General features: G+C 44.7%; 1 protein-coding gene across 2 annotated transcripts in view; it reads right to left on the reverse strand.

The window, feature by feature from the left end:
* Positions 1-11,000, reverse strand: part of LOC112222494 (cadherin 17, LI cadherin (liver-intestine)) — a 20,938-nt gene extending 9,938 nt beyond the window's left edge. Inside the window, exons 1-7 of one of the 2 annotated variants that reach the window (XM_042319344.1) lie at positions 10,893-11,000; positions 4,234-4,306; positions 3,565-3,654; positions 3,347-3,484; positions 1,321-1,456; positions 1,070-1,228; positions 587-739 (exon numbers count right to left, since the gene is read on the reverse strand). In XM_042319344.1, the coding sequence (XP_042175278.1) occupies positions 587-739; positions 1,070-1,228; positions 1,321-1,456; positions 3,347-3,484; positions 3,565-3,654; positions 4,234-4,284 (727 nt within the window). In that variant the 5' untranslated portion in view covers positions 4,285-4,306; positions 10,893-11,000. The remainder of the gene's footprint in view (positions 1-586; positions 740-1,069; positions 1,229-1,320; positions 1,457-3,346; positions 3,485-3,564; positions 3,655-4,233; positions 4,307-10,892) is intronic. The other variant, XM_042319345.1, reaches the window with a different exon arrangement.
* Between the last annotated feature and the right edge of the window lie 5,283 nt (positions 11,001-16,283).

The following is a 16,283-nucleotide window of genomic DNA, read 5'->3' on the forward strand; positions in this document are numbered from 1 at the left end:
ACTGTCGCCCTGTATGTCTATGGATGAACTGGCCAAACGTAGGGCCCTGGACAAAAGTAGTGTACTAGTAGTAGTGTACTATACGGGAATATCTGTGTGATAATACAGGGGTCAGAGGTGAGAGGTCAGGCTGCTCTGGCCAGTGGCCACAGCTGAACTCAACAACATTATGTAGAGGAGGTTCTGTTCAGCAGCCTCTTAATCACACCATTAACCTCTTAATCAGCCTTAATCACTTGAATTAATCTATCTATCCCTCGCTCTCTATGCCTGTCTCTATCCCTCACTCTCTCTATCCCTATCTCTCTCTTTATCCCCCCTCTCTCTTTATCCCCCCCTTTCTCTCGCTCTCTCTCTCTCTCTCTCTTTCTCTGCCTGACATGTTTCCAAGTGTCTGCATGTGCTCTGCTCTATTTGCATCCTCTCTGAAATGCCCTCCTCTTTTTCTCTTTATCAGCCCCCCTTGTGGTCTGCTATGGGCTCAATCATCTATCTATTTGGACCATCTTGGTCAGGTTTACCTGACAATAGTGATTTTATAGTTTCATCTTAAACTACATGTAAATATAGTGAAGTACACACAGACCTGCTCTCTGCACACAGCTGTAGAAGGGGTTGAGTTCATAAGGGATGTCCCCTGTGGGGGTGCAGTAGTCATCAAACCTCTTCTTCAGAGAATCACTGAAGTCCCCTCCTCTGGAATGAATAACACTTTCTCTGGCCTTCAGCAGACGCTCTCCTGCAGGAACACACACACACACACACACACACACACACACACACACACACACACACACACACACACACACACACACACACACACACACACACACACACACAGCTGTAATCAGTAATATAATCACGTGGTCAATCTGACACCAAGCATGTGTTAATCTGATGTGTTAATCTGGAGCATGAGAGTTGAGTTGTGGTAATCTGGGCTGGTGTGAGATTAAAGGATGCAGAACTCACAGATTAGCACTCATACAGGATGAGATTAGAGACCACAACATCTGGGATTATCTATTTGTGTGCACTTTGAGGATCTCCGGGAGTGTGTGTGTGTTACCCTCGGCAGTAGTAGAAATCTCTCCTGTGTTGCTGTTGATCTGGAAGAACAGGGTGTTGTCTCTGTTGGGGATCTGGGAGACCAGGGTGTAACTCAGATGGGCGTTGGGAGACTCTGGGTCATCCAGGTCAGTAGCAAACACACGCGCAAATGGAACACCTACAACACACACACACACATAATGAACACACACACAGACAGACAAACAGTCAGTCAGACAGAGTGACAGACAGAGTGACAGGCAGACAGACCTGCGGGGGTACGTTCCTTGACGATGCCGATGTAGTCAGTCTGGTTGAAGGACGGGGCGTGGTTGTTGACATCCAACACGTTGATGGTGATGATGACTGGACCTTCTACTGGTTCTGAACCCACTAAGGCCTCCAGCTACAACAACAACAACAACAACAACATGAAGATGGGATGTGTGTGTGGGTCTATACTAAATTACATTGTGTATGTGTGTGCATGCAGGTACTTGTCAGATCTGTGAATCGACAGTGTGTGTGTATGTCTGTGTGTGTGTGTGTGTGTGTGTGTGTGTCCTACCAGCTCTCACAGTCTCACATCAGAATTAGACGTTCATCCATGTTTCTCAAACGTCACATTTTGAAGTTGTTTTGAAGTTGGATGTGTTTAAGGTTAAGTATTAAGTCAGAATTGTTAAGGTTATGGCCTCCCGGGGGGCGCAGTGGTGAAGGGTGCTGTACTGCAGCGCCAGCTGTGCCACCAGAGACTCTGGGTTCACTCAAATACTAACTTGTATCACGTGTATGTTAACTACTATAGTGTGTGGTCTGTGTATGTTAACTACTATAGTGTTTGTCTGTGTGTGTTTTTTTACCTTCTACAGTGTGTGTGTGTGTGTGTTAACTTCTACAGTGTGTGTGTGTGTGTGTGTGTGTTAACTTCTACAGTGTGTGTGTTTTTTTACCTTCTACAGTGTGTGTGTGTGTGTGTGTGTTAACTTCTACAGTGTGTGTGTGTGTGTGTTAACTACTATAGTGTCTGTGTGTGTTAACTTCTACAGTGTGTGTGTGTGTGTGTGTTAACTTCTACAGTGTGTGTGTGTGTGTTAACTTCTACAGTGTGTGTGTGTGTGTGTGTGTGTGTTAACTTCTACAGTGTGTGTGTGTGTGTGTGTGTGTTAACTTCTACAGTGTGTGTGTGTGTGTGTTAACTTCTACAGTGTGTGTGTGTGTGTGTGTGTGTGTGTTAACTTCTACAGTGTGTGTGTGTGTGTGTGTGTGTTAACTTCTACAGTGTGTGTGTGTGTGTGTGTGTGTTAACTTCTACAGTGTGTGTGTGTGTTAACTACTACATTGTGTGGTCTGTGTATGTTAACTACTACAGTGTGTGTGTGTTAACTTCTACAGTGTGTGTCTGTGTCTGTTAACTTCTACAGTGTGTGTGTGTGTGTGTGTTAACTACTACATTGTGTGGTCTGTGTATGTTAACTACTATAGTGTTTGTGTGTGTTAACTTCTACAGTGTGTGTGTGTGTGTGTGTTAACTTCTACAGTGTGTGTGTGTGTGTGTGTGTGTATGTTAACTACTATAGTGTCTGTGTGTGTTAACTACTATAGTGTCTGTGTATGTTAACTACTATAGTGTCTGTGTATGTTAACTACTATAGTGTCTGTGTATGTTAACTACTATAGTGTGTGTGTGTGTGTATGTTAACTACTATAGTGTCTGTGTATGTTAACTTCTACAGTGTGTGTGTGTGTGTGTGTGTATGTTAACTACTATAGTGTCTGTGTGTGTGTTAACTACTATAGTGTGTGTGTGTGTGTGTGTGTGTGTGTGTTAACTTCTACAGTGTGTGTGTGTGTGTATGTTAACTACTATAGTGTCTGTGTGTGTTAACTACTATAGTGTGTGTGTGTTAACTTCTACAGTGTGTGTGTTAACTTCTACAGTGTGTGTGTGTGTGTTAACTTCTACAGTGTGTGTGTGTGTGTTAACTTCTACAGTGTGTGTCTGTGTGTGTTAACTTCTACAGTGTGTGTTTGTGTGTTAACTTCTACAGTGTGTGTGTGTTAACTTCTACAGTGTGTGTCTGTGTCTGTTAACTTCTACAGTGTGTGTGTGTGTTAACTTCTACAGTGTGTGTGTGTGTGTGTTAACTTCTACAGTGTGTGTTTGTGTGTTATCTTCTACAGTGTGTGTTAACTTTTGCATTGTGTATGTGTGTGTGTTAACTTCTACAGTGTGTGTGTGTGTGTATGTGTGTCAGTGTGTGTTTGTGTGTGTGTGTGTGTGTGTGTGTGTCACCTCCAGAGTATGTGTCTGTGTGTGGGCCCAGTCCAGGGTCTGTTCCAGGTAGAGCCAGCCGTCCTCTGAGATGCTGATCTTTCCTTCAGTCTCTCCTGTCAATCTGAACCCATCAACCTCGAGTTGGGACGCTTGGAACTGCAGACGGAGGGAGAATGTATTAATACAAAGACCAGAAATTAAGGGTACAGTTGTGTGTGTGTGTGTGTGTGTGTTACCTGGTAGAGGGCGTAGGGTACAGGTGTCCCCTCTGGTACGTCTAGAACCTTGTTCTCCAGTGGTCCCTTCTCCAGGCCTTTCCCACCAGCCTATCACAACACGTGATGAATATACAGTAGACCACGTGATGAATATACAGTAGACCAGTGTTCCTGGACTCCAGTCGTTGAAAAGCTCCAGAGTTGCACATTTATGCACCAGCCCAGTACTTGCCCTCCTGATTCAATCACTCAACTATAAATGAACACCTTGATTAGTTGAATCCGGTGTGCCAGTATTGGGCTGTAATGAACATTTAAAACCCTTGGTGTTCTCAAGGACAAAACACTACAGCATGCGGTAGACGTTCTCTCTCTCCTTGCAGAAGGACAGTTACTCATTGACCGACTCTACAGATTTCCACTGAAGGAGACTGTCTGGCCTGCGTGAGCCTGTGCGTCCTTCATTCAATCTTTCAGTAACGCTAATAAGTCACAGAGGGCGGCACAACGCCCTGTGGCTCGTTTCCAAGCCAACCAGAGCCAAAGCTCACCTTGCAGAAATAAACCGGAACAAAACCCCGAGAAGTCTCACTCCTCAAACAGTGACAGTCAAATATCAACGTAAGAGGTCATGTATGTAGAGTAATACAGTATAACTTAAAATATTTGAGGTTGGAGTGAACTCACGGTGGCGATGAGGAGGCTGAGCAGCAGCAGGTGCATTGTGGGATGTACCATGATGAGCTTCAGGGATGAGACTCTGAGAGGAGAGGAGGAAGAGGAGAGGGAGAGGATGGGGTGGAGGAGGATTAGAATACACAGAGATAGACTGTAATAAGCCCTTTGTCAAAGAGAGGTTGTGTAGGTCAGGGCTTCTCAAACTCGTCCCTGCCCCCCCCCCCACCACCACCACCAACCCATCCTCTAGGACTTGGTTCCTGAATAGGGTTGGTCCTTTGTTTGTGTTAGTGTAACATTGTCATGTGAAGATGAGAGTTTGGGAAACATCATCAAAGCTTGATGATGAGTTGGTTATTTGAATCAGCTGTGTAGTGCTATGTCAACAACCACAACGTGCAACCAGGGAGGTGCCCAGGACCGAGTTAGGGAAACCCTGGTCTCGGTGTGTGTGTGTGTGTGTGTGTGTGTGTGTGTGTGTGTGTGTGTAGGGATCCACCAGTGGTGAGAAGTGGTTAGTTTTTCAGCACATTCCCTGGTAGTAGAGTCTGTTACTTATTCACCTGAAGGACTAGAGTCAAGGGCAAACAGGCTCTATCTTAGTATCACTAACAGGGATCCACTAAGGGAGTGTACTGTAGTCCAACTGTCCCCTGCCAGTTCCACACTATCTCTCTCTCTTAGTATCACTAACAGGGATCCACTAAGGGAGTGTACTGTAGTCCAACTGTCCCCTGCCAGTTCCACACTATCTCTCTCTCTTAGTATCACTAACAGGGATCCACTAAGGGAGTGTACTGTAGTCCAACTGTCCCCTGCCAGTTCCACACTATCTCTCTCTCACTCAAGACAGACTTTGAGCTGATGGGGAAGTCAATGGCCCTCATGTGCAGGACTCCTCCCACTCAACCAGAAAGCCCCGCCTCCTGGTTAGAAACAGAAAATCTGAGCCAGCGGCAGCCATGACTGACCATACATGGGAGTTTTAAGCTCTAGGGGCAGAGAGGGGACAGGTAGCTAGGCTATCTAGAGGAAGTATTCCCTTTTGAAGATGACTGGATGACCACCACCCCCCTCCCCCTCCAGACGTGACTAATTCGTTAGTGAAAGTTCACTCAGGTGTCGGACTCCCCCATGACCTGACAGTGACCTCAGAGCCTGATATAACAGTTTAGGGCAGGTGAACAGAGAGAGTAAAACCACCCTAAAGGTGTGTGTGTAATACTGTAGATTGGAATAGTGTCCGTCTGTGAGCTCCTCCTTGCCCCAACAGCAGCACAGTCATAGAGAGACCAAAAAATAATGACAAAGCAGAAACAGGTTTTTAGAAAATGTTGCTAATTTACTACAAATATAAAACTGAAATATCACATTTCCATAAGTATTCAGACCTTTTACTCGGTACTTTGTTGAAGCACCTTTGGCAGCGATTACAGCTTAGAGTCTTCTTGGGTATGACACTACAAGCTTTGCACACATGTATTTTGGGAGTTTCTCCCATTCTTCTCTGCAGATCCTTTCAAGCTCTATCAGGTTGGATGGGGAGTGTCGCTACACAGCTATTTTCAGGTCTCTCCAGAGAAGTTCAATCGGATTCAAGTCCGGACTCTGGCTGGGCCACTCAAGGACATTCAGAGACTTGTCCTGAAGCCACTCCTGCATTGTGTTGCCTGTGTGCTCAGGGTCGTTGTCCTGTTGGAAGGTGAACCTTCGCCCCAGTCTAAGGTCCTGAAAGCTCTGGAGCAGGTTTTCATCAAGGATCTCTCTGTCCTTTGCTCCATTCATCTTTGCCTCGATCCTGGCTAGTCTCCCAGTCCCTGCCGCTGATAAACATCCCCACAGCATGATGCTGCCACCACCATGCTTGACCGTAGGGATTGTGCCAGGTTTCCTCCAGACATGACGCTTGGCATTTAGGCCAAATCTTGGTTTCATCAGACCAGATAATCTTGTTTCTCATGGTCTGAGAGTCCTTTAGGTGCCTTTTGGCAAACTCCAAGTGGGATGTCATGTGCCTTTAACTGAGGAGTGGCATCTGCTTGGCCACTCTACCATAAAGGCCTGATTGGTGGAGTGCTGCAGAGATGGTTGTCCTTCTGGAAGTTACTCCCATCTCCACAGAGGACCTCTAGAGCTCTGCGAGAGTGACAATCGGATTCTTGGTCACCTCCCTGAACAAGGCCCTTCTCCCCCGAATGCTCAGTTTGGCTAGGTGACCAGCTCTATGAAGAGTCTTTGTGGTTCTAAACTTCTTCCATTTAAGAACGATGGAGGCCACTGTGTTATTGGGGACCTTCAATGCTGGAGACATTTTTTGGTACCCTTCCCCAGATCTGTGCCTCGGCACAATTCTGACTCAGAGGTCTACGGTCAATTCTTTCGACCTCATGGCTTGGTTTTTGCTCTGACATGCACTGTCAACTGTGGGAACTTTTATAGACAGGTGTGTGCCTTTCCAAATCAGGTCAAATCAATTTAATTTACCACAGGTAGAAACATCTCAAAGATGATCAATGGAAACAGGATGCTTAAATTCGAGTCTCATAGCAAAGGGTCTGGAATACTTATGTAAATAAGGTATTTCTGTTTTGATTTTTTTATATATGTGCAAATATTTCTAAAAACCTGTTTTTGTTTTTGTCATTATGGGGTATTGTGTGTAGATTGATGAGGAAAAACATTTATTTAATCAATTTTAGAATAAGGCTGTAACGTAACAAAATGTGGAAAAGTCAATGAGTCTGAATACTTTCCGAAGGCACTGTCTACATACAGTTGAAGTCGGAAGTTTACATACACTTAGGTTGGAGTCATTAAAACTATTTTTTCAACCACTCCACAAATGTCTTGTTAACAAACTATAGTTTTGGCAAGTTGGTTAGGACATCCACTTTGTGCATGACACAAGTTTACAGACAGAATATTTCACTTATAATTCATTGTATCACAATTCCAGTTGGTCAGAAGTTCACACAGACTAAGTTGACTGTGCCTATAAATAGCTTGGAACATTCCTGAAAATGATGTCATGGCTTTAGAAGCTTCTGATAGGCGAATTGACATAATTTGAGTCAATTGGAGGTGTACCTGTGGATGTATTTCAAGGCCTACCTTCAAACTCAGTGCCTCTTTGCTTGACATCATGGGAAAATGAAAAGAAATCCACCAAGACCTCAGAAAAGAAATTGCAGACCTCCACAAGTCTGGTTCATCCTTGGGAGCAATTTCCATATGCCTGAAGTTACCACATTCATCTGTACAAACAATAGTACGCAAGTATGAACACCATGGGACCACACAGCCGTCATACCGCTCAGGAAGGACGCCTTCTGTCTCCTAGAGATTAACGTACTTTGGTGCGAAAAGTGCAAATCAATCCCAGAACAACAGCAAAGGACCTTGTGAAGATGCTGGAGGAAACAGGTACGAACGTATCTATAGCCACATTAAAACGAGTCCTATATTGACATAACCTGAAAGGCCGCTCAGCAAGGAACCGCTCATAAGAAAAAGCCAGACTACGATTTGCAACTGCACATGGGGACAAAGATCGTACTTTTTGGAGAAAGGTCCTCTGGTCTGCTGAAACAAAAATGGAACTGTTTGGCCATAATGACCATTGTTATGTTTGGAGGAAAAAGGGGGAGGTTTGCAAGCCGAAGAACACCATCCCAACAGTGAAGCACGGGGGTGGCAGCATCATGTTGTCGGGGTGCTTTGCTGCAGGAGGGACTGGTGCACTTCACAAAATAGATGGCATCATGAGGGAAGAAAATTATGTGGATATATTGAAGCAACATCTCAAGACATCAGTCAGGAAGTTAAAGCTTGGTCGCAAATGGGTCTCCCAAATGAACAATGACCCCAAGCATACTTCCAAAGTTGTGGCAACATGGCTTAAGGACAACAAAGTCAAGGTATTGGAGTGGCCATCACAAAACCCTGATTTGTGGGCAGAACTGAAAGCGTGTGCAAGCAAGGAGGCCTACAAACCTGACTTAGTTACACCAGCTCTGTCAGGAGGAATGGGCCACAAATTCACCCAACTTATTGTGGGAGGCTTGTGGAAGGCTACCCAAAACGTTTGACCCAAGTTAAACAATTTAAAGGCAATGCTACCAAATACTAATTGAGTGTATGTAAACTTCTGACCCACTGGGAATGCGATGAAAGAAATAAAAGCTTAAATAAATCATTCTCTCTACTATTATTCTGACATTTCACATTTTCTAAATAAAGTGGTGATCTTAACTGACCTAAGACAGGGAATTGTGAAAAACTGAGTTTAAATGTATTTGGCTAAGGTGTATGTAAACTTCTGACTTGAACTGTATATATACAACAGAGTCCCTGCCCATCTTTCGAAAACATCTGAAACCCCACCACAAAAAAGGCATTTCTCTTTCTTCACTAGCACTGGCTTTGCTGATAAATACTTTGTTGAGGGAAAATGTACCTGATACCATTGTGATGTGTTGTTATCTCACCTAGCTACAGTGTCTTAAGATGAACGCACTTATTGTAAGTCACTCTGAATAATAGAGTCTGCTAAATGACTAACACGTCTCCATTTCAGGCTACAGGACATTCTGTTTTGTACACATCTCAATTTCAGGCGACAGGACATCATGTTATGTACACATCTCCATTTCAGGCTACAGGACATTCTGTTATGTACACATCTCAATTTCAGGCTACAGGACATTCTGTTATGTACACGTCTTCATTTCAGGCTACAGGATGTACACGTCCTCATGACAGGCTACAGGACATTCTGTTATGTACACGTCTTCATGACAGGCTACAGGACATTCTGTTATGTACATGTCTTCATGACAGGCTACAGGACATTCTGTTATGTACACGTCTTCATGACAGGCTACAGGACATTCTGTTATGTACACGTCTTCATGACAGGCTACAGGACATTCTGTTATGTACACGTCTTCATGACAGGCTACAGGACATTCTGTTATGTACACGTCTCCATGACAGGCTACAGGACATTCTGTTATGTACAACGACAACAGAGTAGATATATTATACCTCAACAGGATGTGCATCTGTACCGTGTGTTTTACCTGTTTCTCTGTCTGTGTCAGTGTGTTTTACCTGTTTCTCTGTCTGTGTCAGTGTGTTTTACCTTTTTCTCTGTCTGTGTCAGTGTGTCCAGTACATGTGAGTCTATAGTGTGTCCAGTACATGTGAGTCTATAGTGTGTCCAGTACATGAGTCTATAGTGTGTCCAGTACATGTGAGTCTATAGTGTGTCCAGCACAAGTGAGTCTATAGTGTGTCCAGTACATGAGTCTATAGTGTGTCCAGTACATGTGAGTCTGTAGTGTGTCCAGTACATGTGAGTCTATAGTGTGTCCAGTACATGTGAGTCTGTAGTGTGTCCAGTACAGGAGTCTATAGTGTGTCCAGTACATGTGAGTCTGTAGTGTGTCCAGTACGTGTGAGTCTACAGTGTGTCCAGTACATGTGAGTCTATAGTGTGTCCAGTACATATGAGTCTGTAGTGTGTCCAGTACATGAGTCTATAGTGTGTCCAGTATGTGTGAGTCTATGTGTATGACCAGTCTTGCAGAGGGCAGAGAGAGGTGATAGGGGGACATTAAGAGTGTGAATGTGACTTTGAGGCTTGCCGCTGCAGATGACCTTTGCTTCGCTCACAGCACGATACGCTCCACACTCCATTTCATTTCCCCTACCTCAGATGGCTGCTGAGGGGAGGATGACTCATAATAATGGCTGGAATGGAGTGAATGGTATCAAACACATAGAAACCATGTGTTTGATGTGATCGATACCATTCCATTTATTCCATGCCAGCCATTACTATGAGCCTGTCCTCCCCAACTAAGGTTCCACCAGCCGCCTGTGGTGTCTACATAGAACTTCCATTACCTGTCTCACTATCTACCTACTGCTATGACCTTTTCTACGACCTTCTCCTAAAACACAAATTGTCTTCCGTTAGTCACCTGTTACATCTCTCTCCCGCTGGCTCTCTGCACTCTCTGTGTCACCAGGAGTTCTGTCCCTACTGACTGGCTGACTGACACACGCCAGAATCACCATAACTAATCATGCTCAACACATGGGGATCAGAACACAGCAAACTGGCACTTCCAGACAAGCACCAAATGGAGGACTAAAGGAAACACACTACTCTGACATGTTGGGACATGTCTCCTTTATAAAAACAGATGAATCTCAACTTGTAGAATGCATTTTTCAAACTTTGTGTGAGGCCTGATTTAGGCCTGTCTCTAGAAGGCCGACACTGAGTGACCTTAAGTGTCTTTCTGCCCCCAAGACCAGACCAAACCAGACCAGACTGATCAAACCCAGGCCCCTGTGTCTGACCCAGAAACCAGAGCCCAGAGGCCACAGCGGCCCCAGGACAGTGGTGCTCAATAACACAGACTTCAAGATGCCATATATACACACAGGCCCTGGCAAAGTCAAGTCAAGATCACAACACACACCCAAAAGAAATCCCCTAATGGAAAATGCTCAATATTAAACACGCATATAGAAAACAGAAGTAACCAATATATAGATACAGGCTTCAACTCAACATTCATGACAGAAAAAGACAGAGAAAGAGAGAGAGAGAAAGAGAGATAGGGAGAGAAAGAGTGAGAGAGGAAGAGACATACCTTACTTAAAAGAGTTCCTGTTTCACTCCTTCGACTGTAGTGTGATCACTACTGCCCCATCCAGCCTGGTCAAACGTTAACTCAACATTAACATGCAATACTTTATTGAACCTAATCATTGTCTAATCTCCCCGCCCCTACAACAGGCCGAGCCAATAGAGAAACAGGGGGACAGGAGAAGTGAGTGTAACTAAGGGATGTAATAAATTAATATAACATTATTATAATATAATATAACATGATCGTCACAGAATGGCAACCATGAACAGGACACAGGAACCAAAGTACTGTAGGTTGTAATGTATGTATGAATATTTAGTGCTAAGCCCCTATTAGAGTTCTTACTGTTACTACAAGCTAAAGGATCTGTAGAACCATACAACTGGCTACTGGACTCATCACCGCACAGTCAAAACCAGCAGGCAGACTGAACAATCTGTAAGGGTGGAGGTGGGGATTACAAAGGACTGGAAAAGATTCTCACTCAAAGCGGACTTTAACCTTTGACTTTATGAACTGCTTCCTGTCTGATAATGTCTAGTAGTAAGCTGTTTAGAGGAGCTTAGCTGAGACACAGATATGACTGCTTCCTGTCTGAGAATGTCTAGTCGTAAGCTGTTTAGAGGAGCTTAGCTGAGACACAGATATGACTGCTTCCTGTCTGAGAATGTCTAGTAGTAAGCTGTTTAGAGGAGCTTAGCTGAGACACAGATATGACTGCTTCCTGTCTGAGAATGTCTAGTCGTAAGCTGTTTAGAGGAGCTTAGCTGAGACACAGATATGACTGCTTCCTGTCTGAGAATGTCTAGTCGTAAGCTGTTTAGAGGAGCTTAGCTGAGACACAGATATGACTGCTTCCTGTCTCTGAGAATGTCTAGTAGTAAGCTGTTTAGAGGAGCTTAGCTGAGACACAGATATGACTGCTTCCTGTCTGAGAATGTCTAGTAGTAAGCTGTTTAGAGGAGCTTAGCTGAGACACAGATATGACTGCTTCCTGTCTGAGAATGTCTAGTAGTAAGCTGTTTAGAGGAGCTTAGCTGAGACACAGATATGACTGCTTCCTTTCTGAGAATGTCTAGTAGTAAGCTGTTTAGAGGAGCTTAGCTGAGACACAGATATGACTGCTTCCTGTCTGAGAATGTCTAGTAGTAAGCTGTTTAGAGGAGCTTAGCTGAGACACAGATATGACTGCTTCCTGTCTGAGAATGTCTAGTAGTAAGCTGTTTAGAGGAGCTTAGCTGAGACACAGATATGACTGCTTCCTGTCTGAGAATGTCTAGTAGTAAGCTGTTTAGAGGAGCTTAGCTGAGACACAGATATGACTGCTTCCTGTCTGAGAATGTCTAGTAGTAAGCTGTTTAGAGGAGCTTAGCTGAGACACAGATATGACTGCTTCCTGTCTGAGAATGTCTAGTAGTAAGCTGTTTAGAGGAGCTTAGCTGAGACACAGATATGACTGCTTCCTGTCTGAGAATGCCTAGTAGTAAGCTGTTTAGAGGAGCTTAGCTGAGACAGATATGACTGCTTCTCACACAGACACACACCTCTGATAGGTCCCCTGTAATAATGAACTGATACAGTGTGCTGATTGGTGGAATAAGGACCTGTATCCCAAATAGTCAGACAGGCCAGATCTGGTCGTATTTACAGTTGCTGACTTGGTGTTGTGCACTTAGCATCACAAGAAGATTCAAAAGGCTCCAGGCTGCGTCCCACAGGGTGGAGCACAATTGACCCAGCATCATCTGGGTTTGGCCGGGGTAGGCCGTCATTGTAAATAAGAATTTGTTCTTAACTGACTTGCCTAGTTAAATAAAGGTAAAATAAAAAAATTAATTGGAAAGTTCAAAACCACTTGTCTAAACTAAAGGTACCATGTGATTAGTTGAGAATTACCCAAATGTATAACCACAAACCCATATCTCTGTAGTTCTCTGTCCCTCCATGAAAGATTGGTCAGTAATAGTGCTGCCATCCTGCAAACCCTTCAATGATGATGATGATGAGGACGAAGGTATTCATCTCCATGCTGACTCGTTCAGTAGGTGATCCATAATCGATAATTATCTACTTTGATCAATCAGTGTTAAAGTACTGAAACAAGATTAGATCAACCTAATCTACCTTGCCTCTGAGATAAGGAACGCAAATAAACCCGCATGCACACATACACATACACCAGGGAAATAGCCAGAAATTCATTTGTGGATAGGCCTGCATTTTTTTGTTTTTGCTCAATCTAATTGGGTGGACCTGGCAGGGCCTGTCACCCCAGTGAATGGGCCTGTGTCCACCCCAGCCCACCCATGCCTATGCCCCTGACACACACACAGACAGACAAACACAATTTAATCAGACTTCTATCTAACCACTTCCTGGTTCTTGACTCCTCCTCCAGGATGTTACCTTGACAACTCACTCACTTCTCACAATCTGAGATGCCACTGTACAAGACATATCTGTGTGTCCAGTTCCCCTTCCTCAATTGAAGGAGTGTTTCTAAAGGCAGCCCTCTCCAATCAGTCATTAATCCAGACATGGCTCTCTCATTCCCACTCTGGCTGAAGGTAGCCTAATTATCCCTCTCTCACACACGCTACTGCCCTGGCCCCAATCCCAGGTCTCTAGGGGGTCAGTGCCAATCATCCTGGTGGGAACACACACCCACCTACACACACCCACCTACACACACACACACACACACACACACACACATTACCTCTGAGGGGAGGATAACTGCTCTGTGTCATCTGCTAAGTCATGTTCTCTATCCACCGGATGTGTACCAAACTCACTAAAAGTGGCAGTAATAAAGCCTCTCTTGAAAAAGCCAAACCTTGACCCAGAAAATATAAAAAACTATCGGCCTATATCGAATCTTCCATTCCTCTCAAAAATTTTAGAGAAGGCTGTTGCGCAGCAACTCACTGCCTTCCTGAAGACAAACAATGTATACGAAATGCTTCAGTCTGGTTTTAGACCCCATCATAGCACTGAGACGGCACTTGTGAAGGTGGTAAATTACATTTTAATGGCATCGGACCGAGGCTCTGCATCTGTCCTCGTGCTCCTAGACCTTAGTGCTGCTTTTGATACCATCGATCACCACATTCTTTTGGAGAGATTGGAAACCCAAATTGGTCTACACGGACAAGTTCTGGCCTGGTTTAGATCTTATCTGTCGGAAAGATATCAGTTTGTCTCTGTGAATGGTTTGTCCTCTGACAAATCAACTGTAAATTTCGGTGTTCCTCAAGGTTCCGTTTTAGGACCACTATTGTTTTCACTATATATTTTACCTCTTGGGGATGTTATTCGAAAACATAATGTTAACTTTCACTGCTATGTGGATGACACACAGCTGTACATTTCAATGAAACTAGGTGAAGCCCCAAAATTGCCCTCGCTAGTAGCATGTGTTTCAGACATAAGGAAGTGGATGGCTGCAAACTTTCTACTATTAAACTCGGACAAAACAGAGATGCTTGTTCTAGGTCCCAAGAAACAAAGAGATCTTCTGTTGAATCTGACAATTAATCTTAATGGTTGTACAGTCGTCTCAAATAAAACTGTGAAGGACCTTGGCGTTACTCTGGACCCTGATCTCTCTTTTGAAGAACATATCAAGACCATTTCAAGGACAGCTTTTTTCCATCTACGTAACATTGCAAAAATCAGAAACTTTCTGTCCAAAAATGACGCAGAAAAATGAATCCATTCTTTTGTCACTTCTAGGTTAGACTACTGCAATGCTCTACTTTCCGGCTACCCGGATAAAGCACTAAATAAACTTCAGTTAGTGCTAAATACGGCTGCTAGAATCCTGACTAGAACCAAAAAATTTGATCATATTACTCCAGTGCTAGCCTCTCTACACTGGCTTCCTGTCAAAGCAAGGGCTGATTTCAAGGTTTTACTGCTAACCTACAAAGCATTGCATGGGCTTGCTCCTACCTATCTCTCTGATTTGGTCCTGCCGTACATACCTACACGTACGCTACGGTCACAAGACGCAGGCCTCCTAATTGTCCCTAGAATTTCTAAGCAAACAGCTGGAGGCAGGGCTTTCTCCTATAGAGCTCCATTTTTATGGAACGGTCTGCCTACCCATGTCAGAGACGCAAACTCGGTCTCAACCTTTAAGTCTTTACTGAAGACTCATCTCTTCAGTGGGTCATATGATTGAGTGTAGTCTGGCCCAGGAGTGGGAAGGTGAATTGAAAGGCTCTGGAGCAACGAACCGCCCTTGCTGTCTCTGCCTGGCCGGTTCCCCTCTTTCTGCTGGGATTCTCTGCCTCTAACCCTATTATAGGGGCTGAGTCACTGGCTTACTGGGGCTCTCTCATGCCGTCCCTGGAAGGGGTGTGTCACCTGAGTGGGTTGATTCACTGTTGTGGTCATCCTGTCTGGGTTGGCGCCCCCCCCTTGGGTTGTGCCGTGGCGGAGATCTTTGTGGGCTATACTCAGCCTTGTCTCAGGATGGTAAGTTGGTGGTTGAAGATATCCCTTTAGTGGTGTGGGGGCTGTGCTTTGGCAAAGTGGGTGGGGTTATATCCTTCCTGTTTGGCCCTGTCCGGGGGTGTCCTCGGATGGGGCCACAGTGTCTCCTGACCCCTCCTGTCTCAGCCTCCAGTATTTATGCTGCAGTAGTTTATGTGTTGGGGGGCTAGGGTCAGTTTGTTATATCTGGAGTACTTCTCCTGTCCTATTCGGTGTCCTGTGTGAATCTAAGTGTGCATTCTCTAATTCTCTCCTTCTCTCTTTCTTTCTCTCTCTCGGAAGACCTGAGCCCTAGGACCATGCCCCAGGACTACCTGACATGATGACTCCTTGCTGTCCCCAGTCCACCAGGCCATGCTGCTGCTCCAGTTTCAACTGACCTGAGCCCTAGGACCATGCCCCAGGACTACCTGACATGATGACTCCTTGCTGTCCCCAGTCCACCAGGCCATGCTGCTGCTCCAGTTTCAACTGACCTGAGCCCTAGGACCATGCCCCAGGACTACCTGACATGATGACTCCTTGCTGTCCCCAGTCTACCTGGCCATGCTGCTGCTCCAGTTTCAACTGTTCTGCCTTATTATTATTCGACCATGCTGGTCATTTATGAACATTTGAACATCTTGGCCATGTTCTGTTATAATCTCCACCCGGCACAGCCAGAAGAGGACTGGCCACCCCACATAGCCTGGTTCCTCTCTAGGTTTCTTCCTAGGTTTTGGCCTTTCTAGGGAGTTTTTCCTAGCCACCGTGCTTCTACACCTGCATTGCTTGCTGTTTGGGGTTTTAGGCTGGGTTTCTGTACAGCACTTTGAGATATCAGCTGATGTACGAAGGGCTATATAAATAAATTTGATTTGATTTGTTCCAATAGCATGTGTGTGTGTGTGA

The sequence above is a fragment of the Oncorhynchus tshawytscha genome, unplaced genomic scaffold, assembly GCF_018296145.1.
Source record: "Oncorhynchus tshawytscha isolate Ot180627B unplaced genomic scaffold, Otsh_v2.0 Un_scaffold_17_pilon_pilon, whole genome shotgun sequence".
NCBI lineage: Eukaryota > Metazoa > Chordata > Actinopteri > Salmoniformes > Salmonidae > Oncorhynchus > Oncorhynchus tshawytscha.